The sequence below is a fragment of the Lepidochelys kempii genome, chromosome 6, assembly GCF_965140265.1.
Source record: "Lepidochelys kempii isolate rLepKem1 chromosome 6, rLepKem1.hap2, whole genome shotgun sequence".
NCBI lineage: Eukaryota > Metazoa > Chordata > Testudines > Cheloniidae > Lepidochelys > Lepidochelys kempii.
In genome coordinates, this window is record NC_133261.1 from 79,793,011 (window position 1) to 79,811,545 (window position 18,535).

General features: G+C 41.0%; 1 protein-coding gene across 3 annotated transcripts in view; it reads left to right on the top strand.

The window, feature by feature from the left end:
* Positions 1-18,210, top strand: part of AQR (aquarius intron-binding spliceosomal factor) — a 111,030-nt gene extending 92,820 nt beyond the window's left edge. For 2 of the 3 annotated variants that reach the window (XM_073348891.1, XM_073348893.1), the window contains 4 exons: positions 1,745-1,830; positions 2,558-2,732; positions 3,805-3,918; positions 13,108-18,210. In XM_073348891.1, coding sequence (XP_073204992.1) covers positions 1,745-1,830; positions 2,558-2,732; positions 3,805-3,918; positions 13,108-13,332 — 600 coding nt within the window. In that variant the 3' untranslated portion in view covers positions 13,333-18,210. The remainder of the gene's footprint in view (positions 1-1,744; positions 1,831-2,557; positions 2,733-3,804; positions 3,919-13,107) is intronic. The other variant, XM_073348892.1, reaches the window with a different exon arrangement.
* Positions 18,211-18,535: the final 325 nt, after the last annotated feature.

The window sequence follows — 18,535 nt, forward strand, 5'->3', positions numbered from 1 at the left end:
GGTGCTCCCAGGTTGCAAGCTATACAGGAAGGATAAATTAGATGGCTATCAGTGTTACATAACAGAAGGACCAGAATTACTAACAAAAGATCTTTCCAGAGTGTAGGTGCCCACTTGGTGAAATATCTGGTTAAACATCCTAATTAACAGAAATACTAACATAATTGTAGGAGTCCGTTTACTCCTAGGGGCATTCTGCGCCAAAAAAATAAAAATTCTGCTCACAATATTTTAAAATTCTGCAAATTTTATTTGTCAAAATAACACTACTAATCACACACACTTCAATTATTTTGGTAATTTATTTCAAAATACCTGTCAGTGAGTATGTTTGTAACAATACAGACACACTCACAAATTCTCCCAGGAGTAGAAAGTTAAAGAAACCCCTATGACAACTCTGTCCCTGTTTTCTGCCCTCTTCCCCATGCCTCCAGAGCCCAGCTGGGGGACCAGACACCCACAACCCCCCGCCCCCGCCGGAGCCCAGCCACGATGCCCCCACACCCAATACACCCAAACCCCCTACCTCGTAGAGCGCAGCCACAGGGCCCCCTCTTGCCCAGATTCCACACATACACCCCAGAGTCCAGGCATCCACCACCCACCAGAGCCCAGCTGTGGCCGCCCCAGCCCAGACACCCATCTCTTCCCTTCTTCTCCCCACCCCTCCACAGCAGCCTCTAGTGGCAGCCAGCAGCACTGCAGCCGATTTCTGTGGGGAAAAGGAAATTCTGCATGCACAACACCAATTTCTGCAAAAGGGGCACTGAATTTACCTTGGAATATCTGTTGCAGGATTTTAGGCTATGATGAGCTTTTTGATGTATTAAGAGAGTGATGCCATAGCAAAATCTGCTGGTAATATTACCCCAATGTTAGTTGGTTGAACGGAGCATGTAGATATAGGGCTGAGAAATAATTCGATACCTCAAACAAAAGCTTGTTTTGCTGCCAAAAAGGGAGTGGTGACTTTTGACTTAGTCTTAACAAGTAAGATAGAGAGGTGAGTGTCGGAGATCCATTGTTTAACAGTTGTTGCTGCTCAATTAGAATTGATATGTTAGCTGGTCAGCTGAGTGACAGTGAACTTTAAATGGCAGATGTCAAAACTATATGAGGAAAATGGTTAACAGCAGGCTAAATGTAAAAGAACATAGATTCAGCCCCAAATACATAGGTTTGTTTTCGCTTGCCAGTAACCACCAAGGATAGCTGGAAGCTCATGAGGCTGATTTTATGGGTGTCCCCTTAGAAGTAGTATTCCAACATTTAAAAAGACATCAATGAATGTTAAAGGTGTTCAACTCCTCTTAATTTCTTCGGAAATTGCAGGTACTCGCCTCATCTCTGAATCAGAGCTAAATACAAATATTATTGATACCTTCCTTGATTTTTGTTTTGCATTCTTTCATAGTCTTCAAGCCACTGCAATCTCTCTAGTAAAAAAAAAAAAAAAGGGGGGGGGGGGGATTGTGTTTGTCATAGTTCCAGCCCATAAAGGTTGATGTTTTTGAGGCAGTGGTAAGAAATGAACCATAACAGAGAGAGATAAGGCATGCTCTTCCCCTCTCCCCAAGTCATGTCAACGTTCAGCATCAGTTTGGCATGAAACTTTTTGCTGCAGGAGGCCAGTTTGCTTCTACAATTCTAAGTTGTTCTTAATACCTTTGGAAATGCAAATATTTTTTGGAAGATACAGTAGATGAGTTAATCTTAATTTATCTTTCTTTTTGCCTTTTAGGTGACAACTGTAGACAGATTTCAAGGTCAACAAAATGATTATATTATCCTTTCATTAGTGCGAACCAAAGCTGTTGGTCATCTTAGGTATGTAAGAAAATAACTTCCCAAATACATTAAAATGCATTATTCACTTTGCCTAATTTTACCAGAGCAGAATTTCTGGTAAGGACTGTCCGTATTACATGTACAAATTATGTAATAAATTGTAGTAACAAAATTTAATGTGACTTATTGAAAGAAGCTCAAAACCAATTTCATATATAGCTGTCTGGTACCCACTTCACAGCCACTTTGCCCTTCACTATTGGGTTTTATCTAAATACTGTAATTTGTGCATATTATTGTAGGTACAGTGAACTTAATATTACCTTATTAAAATAGTAGGGAATGCAATGCTAGTTCAAGTAAAGGCTTGAAATAATCTTGAGAAAATGGTCTGTCTGGGCTTGATTTGTATCTGAGAGGTGTTTGGCCTTTTTGACGTTCCCTTCTGATGTGCACGTTTTAGAATATCTGCACTTCAGCTGTGGAGGAAAAAAGAGGCTTTGGAGGAAAAAGATGGACACAGTTTTGTAGAAACGTCTTGTTACTGTATATGAACTCGAATGTAAACCTTTACTGTAAATACTAGAATAAACTTGAAAAAACTGAGAAAGATATTCCCTTATATCTACAGATTTCCTAATGCTGTATATGTCCTTTAATTATGTGTGGCTGTGAGATTAATGTTCTATGAAGACATTTCAGTGGCAATCAAAGCACTGTAGGTAGTAAAAAAACCATGATCTATTTGATGTTTTGTTTCCTGAAGGGATGTCAGACGTCTAGTGGTTGCTATGTCAAGAGCCCGGCTTGGGCTTTATATCTTTGCAAGAGTATCCCTGTTCCAGAACTGCTTTGAGCTAACTCCAGCTTTCAGCCAACTCGCAGCTCGACCCCTTCAACTGCATATAATTCCCTCAGAGTATTTTCCAACGATCAGACAGGTAAGCACATCTGTTCTAAATTGTACTACGTAGAATAGTGTGTTAGCAGTCCACTTTCTTCACTGGGTGCATAGTAAAAGAGACAGGATTGCAAAGCTTACTCTTTACAGACAAATGTCATTTGGATAATTATGGCCCAGGAATTTGCCATGTTGCACCAGCTGTCATTAATTGAATTGTTTGTATTTTAGTTATAGGCATAATTTCGTTCAGTTGTGCATGTTTTCTTATTGAGCTTTCTTGTGCAACACTGTGAATCTACAATATATTTTATTTTACATTAAACACTTCAGTACAATGAGTACAGTATGTTGTATATTTTGTTCCAGCTAAAACCACTACTAGGAGTCATATAAATTATTTGAAATAAAACACGTGGCTTCTTAATAAGAGAAGTATACACTGAACATTTGACACAACATATTGAGAAGTATTGTTTGATCTATTAATCATCACTGTCTTTTACTTGAATTCTTTTGTGTGATTGTGTCACATATATTGAATTGAGATATCTGGAATCTAATAGATGTGTTTTCCTGGAATGATAGGATAGAAGTTACAAATATAACAGTGGAATTTTAGTCTGTGTTTCTAGATTATAATGGTATTTGTTCCTCCTTTTGCAAGTGGCCACTTTGGTATCTTGGAATCAAGAGGTTAATGTTCCAAACCTGTAGGTTAATATTGCTACCGTAAATTAAATTAAACAGTTGATGCTGCATAGCAATGGGACTTTCAGCCCCTATGGCAATATGCGCATGTAAAAAAATAAAGGTGTTTCTAAGGTGACTATTTTTGTAATTTTTTTGCCTATGCCTTTACAAATTTTCCAAATCAAATGATGCATCTTTCTCTTGACGCATAGATAGATAACCTTCCATTACATTTATAGGAGCTGCATATCTAGACAAGAACCTAGTCCCCGTCCCTCCACACAGTCTTGTTTAAAATACATTTAATTTCACTTTAGTGCTTTTCCAGGTCTTCCCTAACATGGGAAAAGCACCTGTCTGAAGATCCATTGTGGTGTTTCTGTATTACTGAACGTTAACTGTTCTTATTTTTCCCCTAGAATGGAGAAAGACCTTCTCACCAAGTACATGTTATAAAGAACATGCCTCAGATGGCTAACTTTGTGTACAACATGTATATGCACATGATACAGAGTACACGCCACTACAGACAGGTAAGCAGGCTTATAAATTTTGGGAAGCATGCATTTAAAATGTAATTCACTGTAGAAAATAACCCATTCAAGGAGTGCTTTTGAGATGGGTAGGCTAAAATTTGATGTACCTCCTCTTATCTTACATTGGTTTCCATAGTCCCTGTAGCTTTTTAGATCAGTGAGGCAGGGTGGAAGTGATTCCTTTTTTAATTAAAAAAGCTTCCTGCAACACAATCACTCAAAACTCCCTTTGTATTAGCAAATATATGAGTGTGATGGATAGAAACAAAATGGTGGTAAGGAATCAAATTTTATTGCTGGCAAGAGTTATTTGGAGGAAGGAGCAAGAACTGTTTTATGTTTTAAAAAAAAACAAAACAAAACACAACCAACACTGATATATTATTCGGGTGTCTTCAAGTACAATAGTATCAATGCAGCAGTTACTGGGGTAACACAGCTGGAAGTTGTCCATCAGTGGACTAAAGAAGTTTAACATTTCTGAGCAGTGGCCTCTCTTCATACAAGAGTTATTTTTTAAAAACGAATTTGTGCTAGGTATGTGGGAGAAAGTGTAGAACAATGTATTGTGTAGTTAATGAGCTATTTAAAATATAACATGCAAGCTAAGCTTCCCCATATGAAGAACAGCTGGTGTAAAACGAAAGCCGAACAGCTTCAATCATTGGCAGACCAAAAAGACTCCAAATGTTTTTTTTTGATGAGCTGAAGACTGCATATGGCCCGCAGTGTAATGGTATCACCCCTGTATGGAATGCGGATGAGTCTCTGCTGAAGGAGGACTGTGGTCAAATTCTGAAAAGATGGCTGAACACTTTAATAAGGTTCTGAACTGTCCATACATTACAATCAGCATCAGCACTTGATGATCTTGAAGAACTTTCAGTTCAAGACCAACTCTCAGTTCCACCGAACATATGTGAAGTATGGAAAGTTGTCAAGCAGGTGGTAAATGGTGAAGCAGTAGATCCAGCTGGTATTCCTGTGGAGATCTTCAAATATGGAGACCACAAGCTGATCAGGAACATCACTGACCTCTACTTAAGGTTTTAGGAAAGGGAGACTGTGCCACAGAAACTTACAGTTTCCAACATTATTCACCTTTACAAAAGGAAAGGCAGATGTGTCTATTGATGATGTATCATTCAAGGTCATTGACAAATTCTGCTACCTAGGCAGTGTAGCTTCACCAAATGGAATGATTTGACGACAACATTAGGAAGTACATTGGGGCAGCCAGCAATGCCTTCGGTAAACTTTAGTGTCATCTTTGGAATGAACACGGTGCTAGACTGCAAACAAAAATTGATGTTTGCTGTGCAATCGTCATCACCAGATTCCTCTATGGCTGAGATATGTGGACTATCAATGCCACATAGAACACTTGGACCAATCCCACCTATGATGTCTACAGCAGATATTGGGAATTAAATGACAAGATTTGGTTCCAAACACCAAAGCCCTTGAATGCTGCAACATCACAGGCATTGAAGCTTTTATAATGAGAGCGCAGCTAAGGTGCTGCAGTCATGTGGTCCATATAGCTGACAGAATACTGAAGATGGTCTTTTACAGAGAATGGCAGACTGGAACTCATTTTAGGGGCAGACCAAGAAAACATTACAAAGACTCTCTCAAGGCCTGTCTGTCAGTGTTGACCAGGGAGCTCTTAGGTCCATGACAAGGCCCAATGGTGGTAGCTCTGCCACCTCAGAACGAAAAATTTTAAGAGCATGCTGATTGCTGCAGTCAAGGAGAGAGGTGTAATCTGCAAAGTTAAAAGCAGCACACATTCATCTACAATTGTCTTCACCTGTGGCACTTGCAGATGGGGCTGCAAGTCTGAAAATGGACTTTGGTCTCATCCCAGGATCCACAATAAGTGACTACCTCATCCATCAAACTCAGTGGAAGACCAATGTTTTTAAAAAGAAACAGTTGCAATAATAAAAATCTTCATTTTTAAAGGAAAATAGAATATACACATCATGTGGTATGGAGTTTGTCCCCTAGTTAGTTCTTCTCTTCCAATACCGCCACTCTCACCTGAGGCAGACCAGTCCACTCCTCTTCCCACCGCAGCCAGTTGTCTGGCTATCTCCACGACTATCCAAAACCTATGTAAGTGCGTCTTTCTTTCTCTTGCTATGTGGTGGTGATGATGTGGTTCTGCAGTTCCATATGGTAGGTAGAGATGGTTCATCATTTATGCAAAGAGTCAGGGATAGGGTTTGCTAGCAGATAATTATGCAGAAGGGTCCAAGTATTGATTAGCAGCCAACACAGCAATCATCAGTGGGCACTAATTTATGCAGACACGTCTCTGCCTCTTTTTCCCCTTCTTATCCCTTCCTTCCTCAGTTGTCAGTTTATTCACCTGCTGCTTATTGTCTAAATTGTAGTTTGTGAGCTCTCTGGGGCGGGAACAGTCTTTGTGGTGATTTGTATAGTGGGTTCTTGATCATTGATTAGGGTCCTACAGCAGTTGAAATAATAAAAATAATCATTTAAGTAGTGCTCATGCTAGAAACAGTTGTGTGTGGCATCAGGCACTAAAGATGATATTTTGCACTTGCATAGCTCTTTGCACCTAAGAATGTAAAAGAACTTACAGATGCTTTCATAATTTTGCTAGCATCTAACTAAAGTAACTCCACACTTAAAGTCCTCCCAGTTAACGTTTCGTTATTAGGTTGCTGACCTATTAGAGAACATACTCCTTTAAAGTCCTGCAATGTTCCCTTATAATACTGCTTGGCTCCCCCCGCTCCGCCCACCCGGCGTTCTTGCCGGTGCCCGGGTCAGGGCACGGGGGCTTGCTCCGTTCTGCCCACCCGGTGTTCCTGCCGGGAAGTGGGGCTGGGGCGTGGGGGCTTGCTCCGCCCACCCAGTGGTCCTGCTAGCAAGTGGGAAAACCCCTGACCCCGCTACGCCCCTGCCTCAACCAAGCTTCACAATCATCATTGGTGAGTACAGTATTAAATTGTTTGTTTAAAATTACTTAAAACTTATACTGTATTTATCTCTGTGTGTGTGTGTGTGTGTGTGTATATATATCTCTGTGTGTGTGTGTGTGTGTGTATATATATACACATACATACACACACATGTGTGTATATGTCTTTTGTCTGGTGAAATTTTTTTTCCTGGAACCTAACCCCCCCCCATCTCCGTTTACATTAATTCTTATGGGGAAATTGGATTCTCCTGACATCATTTCGCTTAAAGTTGCATTTTGCAAGAACACATGACTAGGACGTTAAGTGAGGAGTTGCTGTACCATTGCTAGCATCTAAAACTAACTCCTTAATAGCCACACTAGCAGTGCAACTAGTTGTTTCCTACTGTGACAATGAGTCATGCTCTCCCTGCAGGAAAAAATGGAGCCAAAAACTGGGGGGAAATGCAGATATTAGAAAGCATTGTAATGTGTTTTCCATAATCCATTTTAGTACAAGAGGTTACTTTTGATTTTATAGTAATCCATTCTTACAAAAAAGAAATGTCAGTAATCACACGGGAGGCAAAATGGGACCAGGTGCATCATAGGAGTCCCAGTTTACATCTGCCTTCACAGGAAGCATATCTTTAGTAAGGATAAAAGAATCTCAGTTTGAGAAATTAATCTTTTTCACATGTCCATAATTGGTATTCACCATACATTATAAAGACCCATATGGTAACTTCTAAGTTCATAAGATTATTTCTCTACCTTCATAATTAGCCATAATAACAGCTACATAGATCTCATCATCGTTGTCATAAACACATAATAGCAATGTCAGCTAATTGTAGATAAGATTTCACTGTAATTAAATATATAATTTATAGTGTGAAGGAAAACTCCTTTTAGGCAAACACAACTAAACAATGCTCTTTTGGAGCTGTCTGAACTTTGAGTTCATTAAAACCATTCTCAGTATTACCAGAAAGTGCCCATCATGTAGCTGAATCATACATTCACATCTCTCCTTAACCTGGAGTTGTGCCCAGCACTAGCAATCTTTTTCAGCTGATCGTATCTTCAGTCTTCTCTGCCAGGTATCCATAGTGCTGTTATCCATACTACTGCTCTTAATGCTTTGTACTTACTTAGTACCTTCCCACCTGAGGACAAAAACACTTTGCATATATTAAATAATCTTCACAATACTGCTGTGATGGAATATGGGGTATCTAAGGATTGCTCTATCAACTACTCAGACTTACTGTTCTGAGTTCTTTGTTTTGGATAAAAATCACACAAGTGTGGAGAGCCTGTACAACACGTTCCACACCTTTTAATCTGTGTGATCGTGTTTCCCTGGAAGGGGCATTGTGCTAGCTACATATAGGCTACAAATAGGATGGTACAGAGAGTTGTTGAAGACAGACCTGGAAAAGGATTTCTGGATCAGATCTCAAGAATACCCAGTGGTTGTAAATGTCTGAGCGAAGGTTTGTGAAGGGGCTGTGCTTCCTGTTTCAAGCCATACGTGGAGTAGGAAGAAGGCATAGCGCAGCCCACTGATGTACCTTAGAATCATAGAAATGCAGGACTGAAAGGGATCTTAATAGGTCCAGTGCACTACACTGAGGCAGGACTGCACATAATCTAGACCATCCCTTACAGGTGTTTGTCTAACTTGCTCTTAAAAAACCTCCAATGATGGAGATTCCACAACTTAGGTAATTTGGTTCTAGGTAATTTGTTCCAATGTTTAACTACCCAGACAGGTAGCAAGTTTTTCCTAATGTCTAACCTAAATCTCCCTTTCTGCAATTTAATCCCATTACTTCTTGTCCTGTCCTCAGAGGTTAAGAGGAACAATTTATCACCTTCCCCTTTTTAACAACCTTTTACGTACTTGAAGAATTATTGTGTCTTCCCCCCTCAGCTTTCTCTTCTGCAGACTAAATAAACCCAATTTTTTCAATCTTTCATCGTAGGTTAAGTTTTCTAGGCCTCGAATAATTTTTGTTGCTCTTCTCTGGACTTTCTCCAGATTGTCCACTTCTTTCCTGAAGTGTGGTGCCCAGAACTAGATGCAGTAGTCCAGTTGAGGCTGCCTCAGTGCTGAGTAAAGTGGAAGTGTATCTTGCTTACAACACTCCTGCTAATACAGGGGTCTCAAACACACGGGCCGCATGCGGCTCCTGGAGTTATTTCGGTGGCCCGCCATAGGCGCTGCTAAGCTCCCCTCCCCGAGTGCGCTGCGTCCCCGCTCCTCTGCCTAGCTCCCAGCGTTTCCTGCCACCAAACAGCTGTTCGGCAGTGCTTAGAACTTTCCAGGAGGGGCGCTTAGGGGAGGAGGCGGAGAGGAGGCAGGGCCGGGGCAGGGATTTGGGGAAGGGGTTGGAATAGGGGCAGGGAGGGAGCGGGGTAGGGGCAGGGCCTCATGGACTAGACGAGCAATCTGAGGAATGAAGTTCAGCATGTATGATTCTTTGCTGTGAGTAGTTGGGAAGAATGTTTGTTAAAAGTGGCAAAGTATTTTATATGAATAGTTACTTTAAAAAGTTCCTACCATTACAGCTGTGTTGATAGACTGTTAGTGTAGATCATCATCAATGTTACCGACCACATAAGGAATAGTTACAGGTGTTTATATTTTATTAAAACCCCTCTTCGTATTACAGTTTTTAAAAAGTTAATACATTGACTTTTAATAGCATACTATATTACTCTTCATTTTTTTTTTGTTTTTGACTATACTTTTGTATCATTGTATGAAAAGGTTTTAGTGATGCGGCCCTTGGGCCGATGTACTAGTCCTTATGTGTTCCTCGTAGTGATCTGAGTTTCAGATCCATGTGCTAATACATCCCAGAATGATGTTTTGTTTTTTTGTGACAATATTACATTGTTGGCTCATATTTAGGTTGATCCACTATAACTTTCAGTTCCTTTTCTGCAGTATTCCTTCTTAAGCAGTCATTTCCCATTTTGTGTTTTTGTAGTTCTTTATTCCTTAAGTGAGGTACTTTGCATTTGTCATTGTTGAATTTCATCCTCTTTATTTCAGACCATATCTCCAATTTGTCAAGATCATTTTGAATTCTAACCTTGTCCTCCAGAGTGCTTGCAGCCCCTCCTTCCTTGGTATCATCAGCAAAGTTTATAAGTGTAATCTATGCAAGTCATTTATGAAGATACTGAATAGAAGTGGACTCAGAACAGATCTCTGTGGGAGCCACTTGATATGCCCTTGCAGCTCATTTAAGAGCCATTGATAACTACTCTCTGAGTACAGTTTTCCAACCCGTAGTGCACCCATCTTATAATAGGTTCTTCTAGGCTATATTTATCTTGTTTGTTTATGAGAAAGTCATATGAGACAAAAGCCTTACTAAAGTAGAGAAATATGACATCTGCTGCTTTCCACTATACATAAGGCTTGTTGCCCTGTAAAAGAAATATATTAGGTTGGCTTGATATGATTTGTTCTTGAGAAATCCATGTTGACTGTTACCATCACCTTATTTTCTTCTATGTGCTTACAAATTGATAGTTTGATTGTTTGCTGCATTATCTTTCTGGGTGCCAAAGTTAAGGTGACTGGTCTATGATTCCCTGGGTTTTCCATCTAGTTTCACAGCTGGTGTCAGCTGTGCTGGGGGGGGAAATGGGATTTGCTCTTCCCCTGTAAGGAGTGGCCAGGGCTAAGGCAGAACCTCCCACAGCTGCAGGAAGCTACGCACACCTCTCCTCCCCCCATTTTCTGTTTCCTGTGGCTGAGGAGCAATGGGTAAGGGGCCATTGTATGTATGGAAAGCTGCTCCCCTGTCCACCCAACCCCCCTGCATCCAGACTCCGCCATACCCAGACCCTCCCGATGAGCCTCACTACCCCACACCCAAACTGCACCCTGCCAAGCCCCACCCTTCCCTGCACCCAGACCTCCCTGCCAAGCTCCACCGCCCTGCATCCAGACCCCCGCTGAGCCACTCCACTCAAACCCCCACCCGCGGGACCCCGAACCCCCCTGCACCCAGACCCCCCACCGAGCACCATCCCCCTCACATCCACATGCCCCCACTGAGTCCCAACTACCTTCACTTGGACCCCCCTGCAGAGTTCTATTCATCCTGCACCCAGAAACCCCCAGTGAGCTCCTGTGTATCCAGATTGCCCCCCACCACACACACACACACACACACACCCCGGATGCCCCCCACCAAGCCACCCACACTCCAGTTGCCCCACACAGAACCTTCTAACCCCGCACCTGGATCCCCTCACACTTAGCCACTCCACACTTGGATTCAGCCGGGCTGAACCTGCCTGCCCCACACTTGGATTGGGGGCCAGGGCTGGGCATACATGCAGAACTGTGTCCCTCCCGCTCGCTATCTTGGTGCTCCTGATGCAGAAGCGCCAGGTCCCTGGGGTGTTTCTGGGGCAGGCCAGGCCCTTACGCCGGGTCAGGGTCGACTGCAGGTTCACCGCGGAGTCCATGTCCCGAGGGTGGGGGAGGAGTTGGCGGAGGCTGTAGGGTGATCTCCTACCTCCGTGCAGCCAGCGTGCTGTGCTCCCCACTGCCATGCTGGAGCCTCCACATTTATTTATTGACAAATAAAATATGCAGCATTTTAAAATATTTTGCACAGAATGTTTGTGTTTGGTGCACAATTCCCTCAGGAATACTTATTCTCCTGTTTATAGATAGGTACTATACTGGCCCTTTTCCAGTCCTCTGGTGTATCTCTCATCCTCTACGAGTTCTCAGAGATAATCACTTAGTGGCTCAGAAATCTCAGCCTGTTCCTTAAGTGTTCTAGGATATATTTTATCAGGCCCTGCTGACTAGAAGACATCTAAGTAATTCGTAACGTGTTCTTTCCTATTTTAGCCTTAGATCCTACCCCATTTACAATGATGTTCACTATGTTAGTCGTCCAATTACTGCTAACTTTTTTGGTGAAAACTGAAGCAAAAAAATACATTTAAGACTTTGGCCATCACTACCTTTTCTGTCATTGTCTTTCCTTCCTCATTTAGTAATGGGCCTAACCCTGTCCTTGGGCATCCTCTTGCTTCTCATATATTTGTAAAATGCTTTCTTGTTACCCTTTATATCCTTAGCTAGTTTAACCTATTTTTGTGCCTTGGCCTTCCTAATTTTGTCCCTACATGCTTGTGTTGTTTTTTTATATTCATCCTTTGTAATTGGACCTAGTTTCCACTTCTTGCAGAGGACCCTTTTGAGTTTCAAGTCACTTAAGATCTCCTGTTTAAGCCAGGGTGGCTTCCTACCATAGTTCCTATCTTTCCTATGCATTGGTATAGTTTACTCTTGTGCCCTTAATAATGTCTCTAAAAAACTGTTAACTCTCTTGAACTGTTCTTTCCCTTAGACTTGCTTCCAATGGGATCTTACCGACCAATTCACTGAGTTTGACATTTGCCTTCTTGAAGTCCAATTTCTGTATTCTACTGTTTTGCCTCCTACCATTCCTTAGAATCATAAACTCTATCGTTACATGATTGCTTTCACTGAGCTGCCTTTCACCTTCAGATTCTCGGTTCCTCCCTGTTTGTCAGAATCAAATCCAGAATAGCTTCTCCCCTAGTCACTTTCTCCACCTTCTGTAATAAAAAGTTGTCTCCGGTATATTCCAAGAACTTGCTGGATAATCTGTGCTCTGCTGTATTGTTTCCCCAACAGATGTCTGGGTAGTTGAAGTCCCCCATCACCACCAAGTACTGTGTTTTGGATGATTTTGTTAGTTTAAAAAATGTGTAATCCACCTTTTCTTCCTACTTAGGTTGTCTATAGTAGACCCCTCCATGACATCACCTTTGGTTTTTTACCCCTTTTATCCTTACCTGGGTGTTTGAGTGAATTCCACTACCCCCAATTTACTAGGGGTGAATTTTCCCCCTTCTTTTATAAGATTTAGTTAATCTGGAAAGAAGCATGAACTGGTAAGACATGAGTATATGCTAAATTCATTTTCATTCATATCTCTATAGGGGTTTCATTAATTGTTCCCTAATGTTCAGAAACAGTAAATACTTGTGAATGTAAGGGAGAAAGACATTTATGACTTTGGTGGTTAGTGTTTCTGATTTTATGCACAAATGATTAAAGGTATTTAGGTCTTAGATCTAAAGTGAGCAATTAGAGCTAAAACAGAAATTGGTATACAAGTCATCATAAAACCTGAAGTTGTGTGTGTTGAATAATCCTCCTCTTACATTAGCAGGATTTATTGCCCCCACCCGCCCTGGTTGAAGAAAGTGAAACAGTTCAACAGGAAGCAGAAGTGGAAGTTGAAACCAAGAGCACACCAGTGGAGAGTGAAGAGACAGTGAAGGAAGAGGGAGAGACGGTGAAAGAAGAGGGAGAGCATCGGAAAATGCCAGAGCATCCAGGAAGAGATAGTGATAGTGAAGACAGTGAAGCTGAGACTGAGACTGAAAAGTGATCTTTACCCTCCAATATGTTTTGGGCACCGACTGGAGATGGTGACAGAGCAAAAATAAGTTGGACCTTATTAATAGCTGGCTGTGTAATGCGATCTGTTCCGCATATTTTTCACTGAATATTTCAGTCAACAAATTTAATGAATGGTAAATAGTGTTAAATATTAATGGGTACTGAATTCTTATCAGTATCAATACTTTGTAGTTATTCATCTCAAGTGATAAGTGCTTTTCTTTCATGACTCATTTAGTAAAAATGTTTTTATACTTGTTTTTAATTATTTAGATAGAAAAAGTAGAAATTTTTAATATGTTCACTGATTCAACCATCAAACTTCTAGTGATTTTAAGTAATTATCTTCAGGCCCACTTCACATTCACTTTCCCTAACGCTTACATATAAAGTGTACAGTGGAGAGGTTCGGAACCAAACTGCCTATGCTTCTATGCAGAGATGTGGGTGTGGGCCCTAATTCAGCAAGATACTTAAGCATGTGCCTAAAGTTAGACATATGAGTAGTGCCATTGACTTCCAGGGGAGTTAAATACAGACTTAAGTGCTTTGCTGAACTGGGGCTTTGGGAGCAGCATAAGACCATGTGCTAGCTGTGCTCGTTTCATTGCTGCCTTCTGTTACTGTTCCTAGTATGTCGTCATAGGCAATAGAAAAACTTTCATCTTTATTTTGAGAGACAGTAATTGCCCATGATAAAGTAACATTGAGTAAAGGTGAAGGTTGTTTTCCACCCATAGGAACTGGGTCTGCAAAACATCAAACATGTATTGAGACAGTGCTTGAGTGGATTTTCTGGGGTAACTTCCAAACGTGCATCCTTCATAAGCTCCTAGGGAGTAAAAGGTTTTCCGCTGATTCGGCATCAGCGTCTGCCAACTTGGCAAGTGATTCAATGAAACACACGCTTCTTTCCTAGTAGATTTGCAGACAAAGCAGTAAACATAGGACCATCCTTCATATTCTTTGCTGGCAAAGGAAAGATATTCAGTTGTGAAATTGCCAACAAGAGTTCCTCACAAAATATAGACAAGAGAATCATTCATACTAATGAAGCTTAAAACATTAAGTTTTCCTAATATCTTTATAGTAAAATGAGAATCAAATGTAAAGAAATACAATTAGAAGCAAAACTTGAACACACACACACTGCCAACATGATGTATGAGGAGAACCCCACGCCCATCATCTTCATTAAAATGAATCTCCCTTCCCATGTCTCCACTATTGCACGTCACAATATCTAGCGAGCTGCTACGTTTGTTTTCTGAACTCTCAGCCAAACCAGCAAATGAATCACTTGTGAAACGTGTGTGTGTGTGTCTCCATCCATCACTTTTACCAGAAAATTTAAAAAGAACCTGTGCATTTTTTTTCTATCTGCTAGTGGAGGGGTGAATGATGCAGAGTTAAATATATGAGTGATAGTTTCATAAACTAACATGCATATGTTTAATCAGGGATGAATAGTACAAGGCCTTCGAGCAACATGTGACCAGCTTAGCTGAGGGTCATCTCTGCTTTCCAACCTATTTTCTATAAATATTTGAGTGTCTGACAATCTATCTTGGTTCTTTAAAAAAAAATTGGAGCGGGAGCATACGGTACTTGTACATAATTAATGAAGCAACTGAAGGGGGGGGTTCTCTAAAATAGGTAGTTGAATATTGTAGCCTGGTCTATGGATTAGGAATAAGAATTTACAGTTATCACTTTGAGAGTTGACAGGTTCTTGTCCCAAGATCAGGCCCAGTATTATTAAAATTATTATATAGTTGGGAAATTATGTGCACAGATGCAACATTCACACTATAGGAATGCTTATATTTACAAATTTATTAATACATTTAGCAAAGTCACAAACACTCTAACTCAATAAGATAGATAGAGATAATACAGCAAGTACATCTGAACATCCATACTCTCACCATCCCTTGCAGAACAACCTGAAATGTTAGCCATCATCTTCCTCATCACCATCACCTTCCTCATCTTCACCAGTGGTCATCATTCTGGCCTCTCCCAAGGTCTGCATCTCCCTCTCCTACTGCCCTGGGGTGCTCCTTTTATAATATGTTATGCTGTCACCATGTCTATTCATTAGGGGTTTTCCCCCTCTTCCTTATTTCTATTTCCTCCCCTTACCAATGTTAAGGTGTCCTTTTTTAATAGGTTAATATATTTGATTTCATGTCATTATCATATATGTTAATTTGTTGCTCTGGCACTCTTGCAGTTGGATGTTCTGTCCAAAACTTTCCAGAAGCTGGTGTTAGCTCGTATTTCTATGGTTGGCTGATGTCATTATAGACAAAATTCCCCATTACATTCTACTTCCTGTTCTCCAAAATTTATGGGTTTCCTAAGTTTATCTATGCCAAAGTTTGTAGGCGTCAAGCCTTATGCTAACTGCTAAAGCCAGTGTCTTACAGTTTACAAGCCTCTAGGTTCCTTGAATTACTGCTGAATATAATAAAGCAGAGTATAATGAAAATCAGAGAATATAATAGAGGTAAACTGGCCCACTGGGCGACAATATGGAGTCAGGAACTATCTCAGTAACAAGAGTACAGAGCCTGACTGAATGCCTACAGCAACTGGAGAAGATGTAGAAGGAATAAAGGAATGAGAAGATACTTTTGAATGTATTTGCAGGCCCCCTGGCTATTTCCGCATGCCCACCCCACACGCTGATGCGCACACAGTCTATGTTGAGCTATGCTACATGTGCAGACCCTTCTGCATGGTCTCCAGGAGACTTGGCTCCCCAGTGCATGTGAAGCAATTTGTAATTGTTCTGCTGTGTCCAGAGCCCTGCTAGACCCAGAGAGTATGGGTGTAGATTTGCTCCTAAAATGGTGGGGAGAGTTGTGAAGGGGATTGCCACTGGAAGGGAACAGAGATAGTTTAGTACAAATAGCAAACATTTGAATTACTGCTTTACTGCATCCTCATTTCCCAAAGGCTGGGGCGTGCCTCCCTGGGGGTTTGAGGGACTAACAAGGTAAGGAGTGGGAGGGGAGAAGAGTTAAAGGTCTATAAACTTAGTGTATGTCTTCACTTAAAATGCTGAAGCAGTCCTGCTGTAGTGCTTCAGTATAGATGTTATCTACACCGACAGGAGAGGTTCTCCCATCTACATAGGTAATCCACTTCACTGAGAGGTGGTAGCTAGGTCAACGGTTAGGTCGGTATACCAATGTACATTTCTAATGTAGGGGAAGTGTGATAGGTTTCATTTTATTGAAAGGGGAGGGGATCAAATTTCTGAAGTTTGGGAGAATGGATAGTTTACTGAATGGTTGGAAAGCTTTGGCTTTTTGAATCCTTCCATTCAAAGCCAACAGCCTTCATGATTTAAATATATTGAAATCTTTCCTCCAAAAATGCATATAGTTACTGTTGACCTTTTTTTCTCATATGAAAATATAACACAAGTTCAAGTCCGTAATTTAGGTCTTGGTGCCTTGTTTTTGAAAGACAGTATTTTCTTGGGATTTAACATCTCCTTTTAGTGTTTGCAGCGTTGTGCTAATGAATGAGAGACAGATAATGAAATTGAATAATATATTTTCATTGTCCCAAGTTGACTGAAATGCAAACTGTCAATAAGCACTTTTTACAAAACCCTAAGAGCTATAGATGTTCCCATTTTTTAATGCCTTCCTCGCAGATGTACCATGGCAGGACATTTGTAAGGTGGCCATGTGGTCTTCTGTCCACATCTTTTCCACTCATGATGCCATCGCCCCAGGAGCGGATGTGGCAGTTGGCCATGCCATTCTACAGACTGTGACTTCTTGCGTGTCTTCGCACCCACCTCCATGCTGAACACTGCTCTCTAGTCTCCCATGTCTGGAATCCATATAGAGACCAGCACTCGAAGAAGAAGGGGAGGTTGCTTACTGTAACTGGAGGTTCTTTGAAATGTGTGGTCCTTATTTGGATTCCAATACCCTCCCTCCATCCCCTCTTAAAGCCTTAGACGCACCACACGGCCGAAACACGTGAGAGTCAATGGATACTACTACAAACAGTTTCGGCACATGGCGCGCATGCACGCCGCCTTTGGAATCCAAATAGGGACCATACATCTCGAAGAACCTCCAGTTACAGTAAGCAACCTCCCCATCCTATTGAACAATATTACACTGTGTTTTCTAAAGTGAGACCTACCACATACATTTGGGATGCTGAGTTGGATAGGGAGAGAGAGGTCCTTAAAAAGTCATCCCCTTTAGCTGAGGACACATACAAGAATACTGAAACAAGAGTATTGGGAGAATGCTTAGTTGCCAAGGAGTCTTCCTTTTGGACATGTATTGGCTACTGTTTGGAAATATGAATGGATATTGCCCGGTCAGTGTTTTTATTCACCATATTTAAGAGTGTGTGAGCTTGAACAGAATCTATTTATATAACACTGCATAAAATAACCTTAAACCTTGATATTGGTGAAGTATTTATACCCTTTAGTGAGTGGTCCAGAATAACCACCCTGAGAAATGAAAGGACCTGGTTGAGACAAAGACCCCACTGAATGGTAAAAGTTTGTGTTCATTTTGCACGTTGGAAACTGTTTTTTCAGGAAGCCTTTTCAAGTGTCTAAGGCCCAGATTCTCAGTGGTATTTAGGCACCTGATTGCCATTGAAATCAATACAAGCTAAATATGTTTTGAGGATCTGAGCCCCAGTCTCATTTGTAAGTCACTTTTAAAATGAAATTTTTGTAACAAGTATTTTTGAAAAAGAATGGCTTCGGTTAGCAAGGATGTATGTTGGAAATTATTACTATCTTTCATGACTCTGGAATTGCTTATAAATGAGGAGAATGTGCCTATGCTCAGTGCCCCGCCTATAGAGAAAACCTTTACTGCAAAAAAGATTGACTTCCAGTTTTATTAGCTCAGTTGTCTTGGTGTGCACCCTAAAGTAGAACATTACATACATACCTTGTGGGGACTGTTAAAGTCATTCCTTAGCATGAGAATTCTACTGACAAGAGTGAGTGTGATGTGCATCTATCTAGATTTGTCTATTGCTCTAATCACTATAGCATTTAAGCATGTAACAAGGAAAATTTAGGACTAGGAGTGGGTGGGACACGTGGGGCTCCGCTAGATCTTTGGCCAAAACAGAAATCTCTAGGGGGCTGCTCCAGCCAATGTAATTTAGTAGATAGAGGTGGTCAG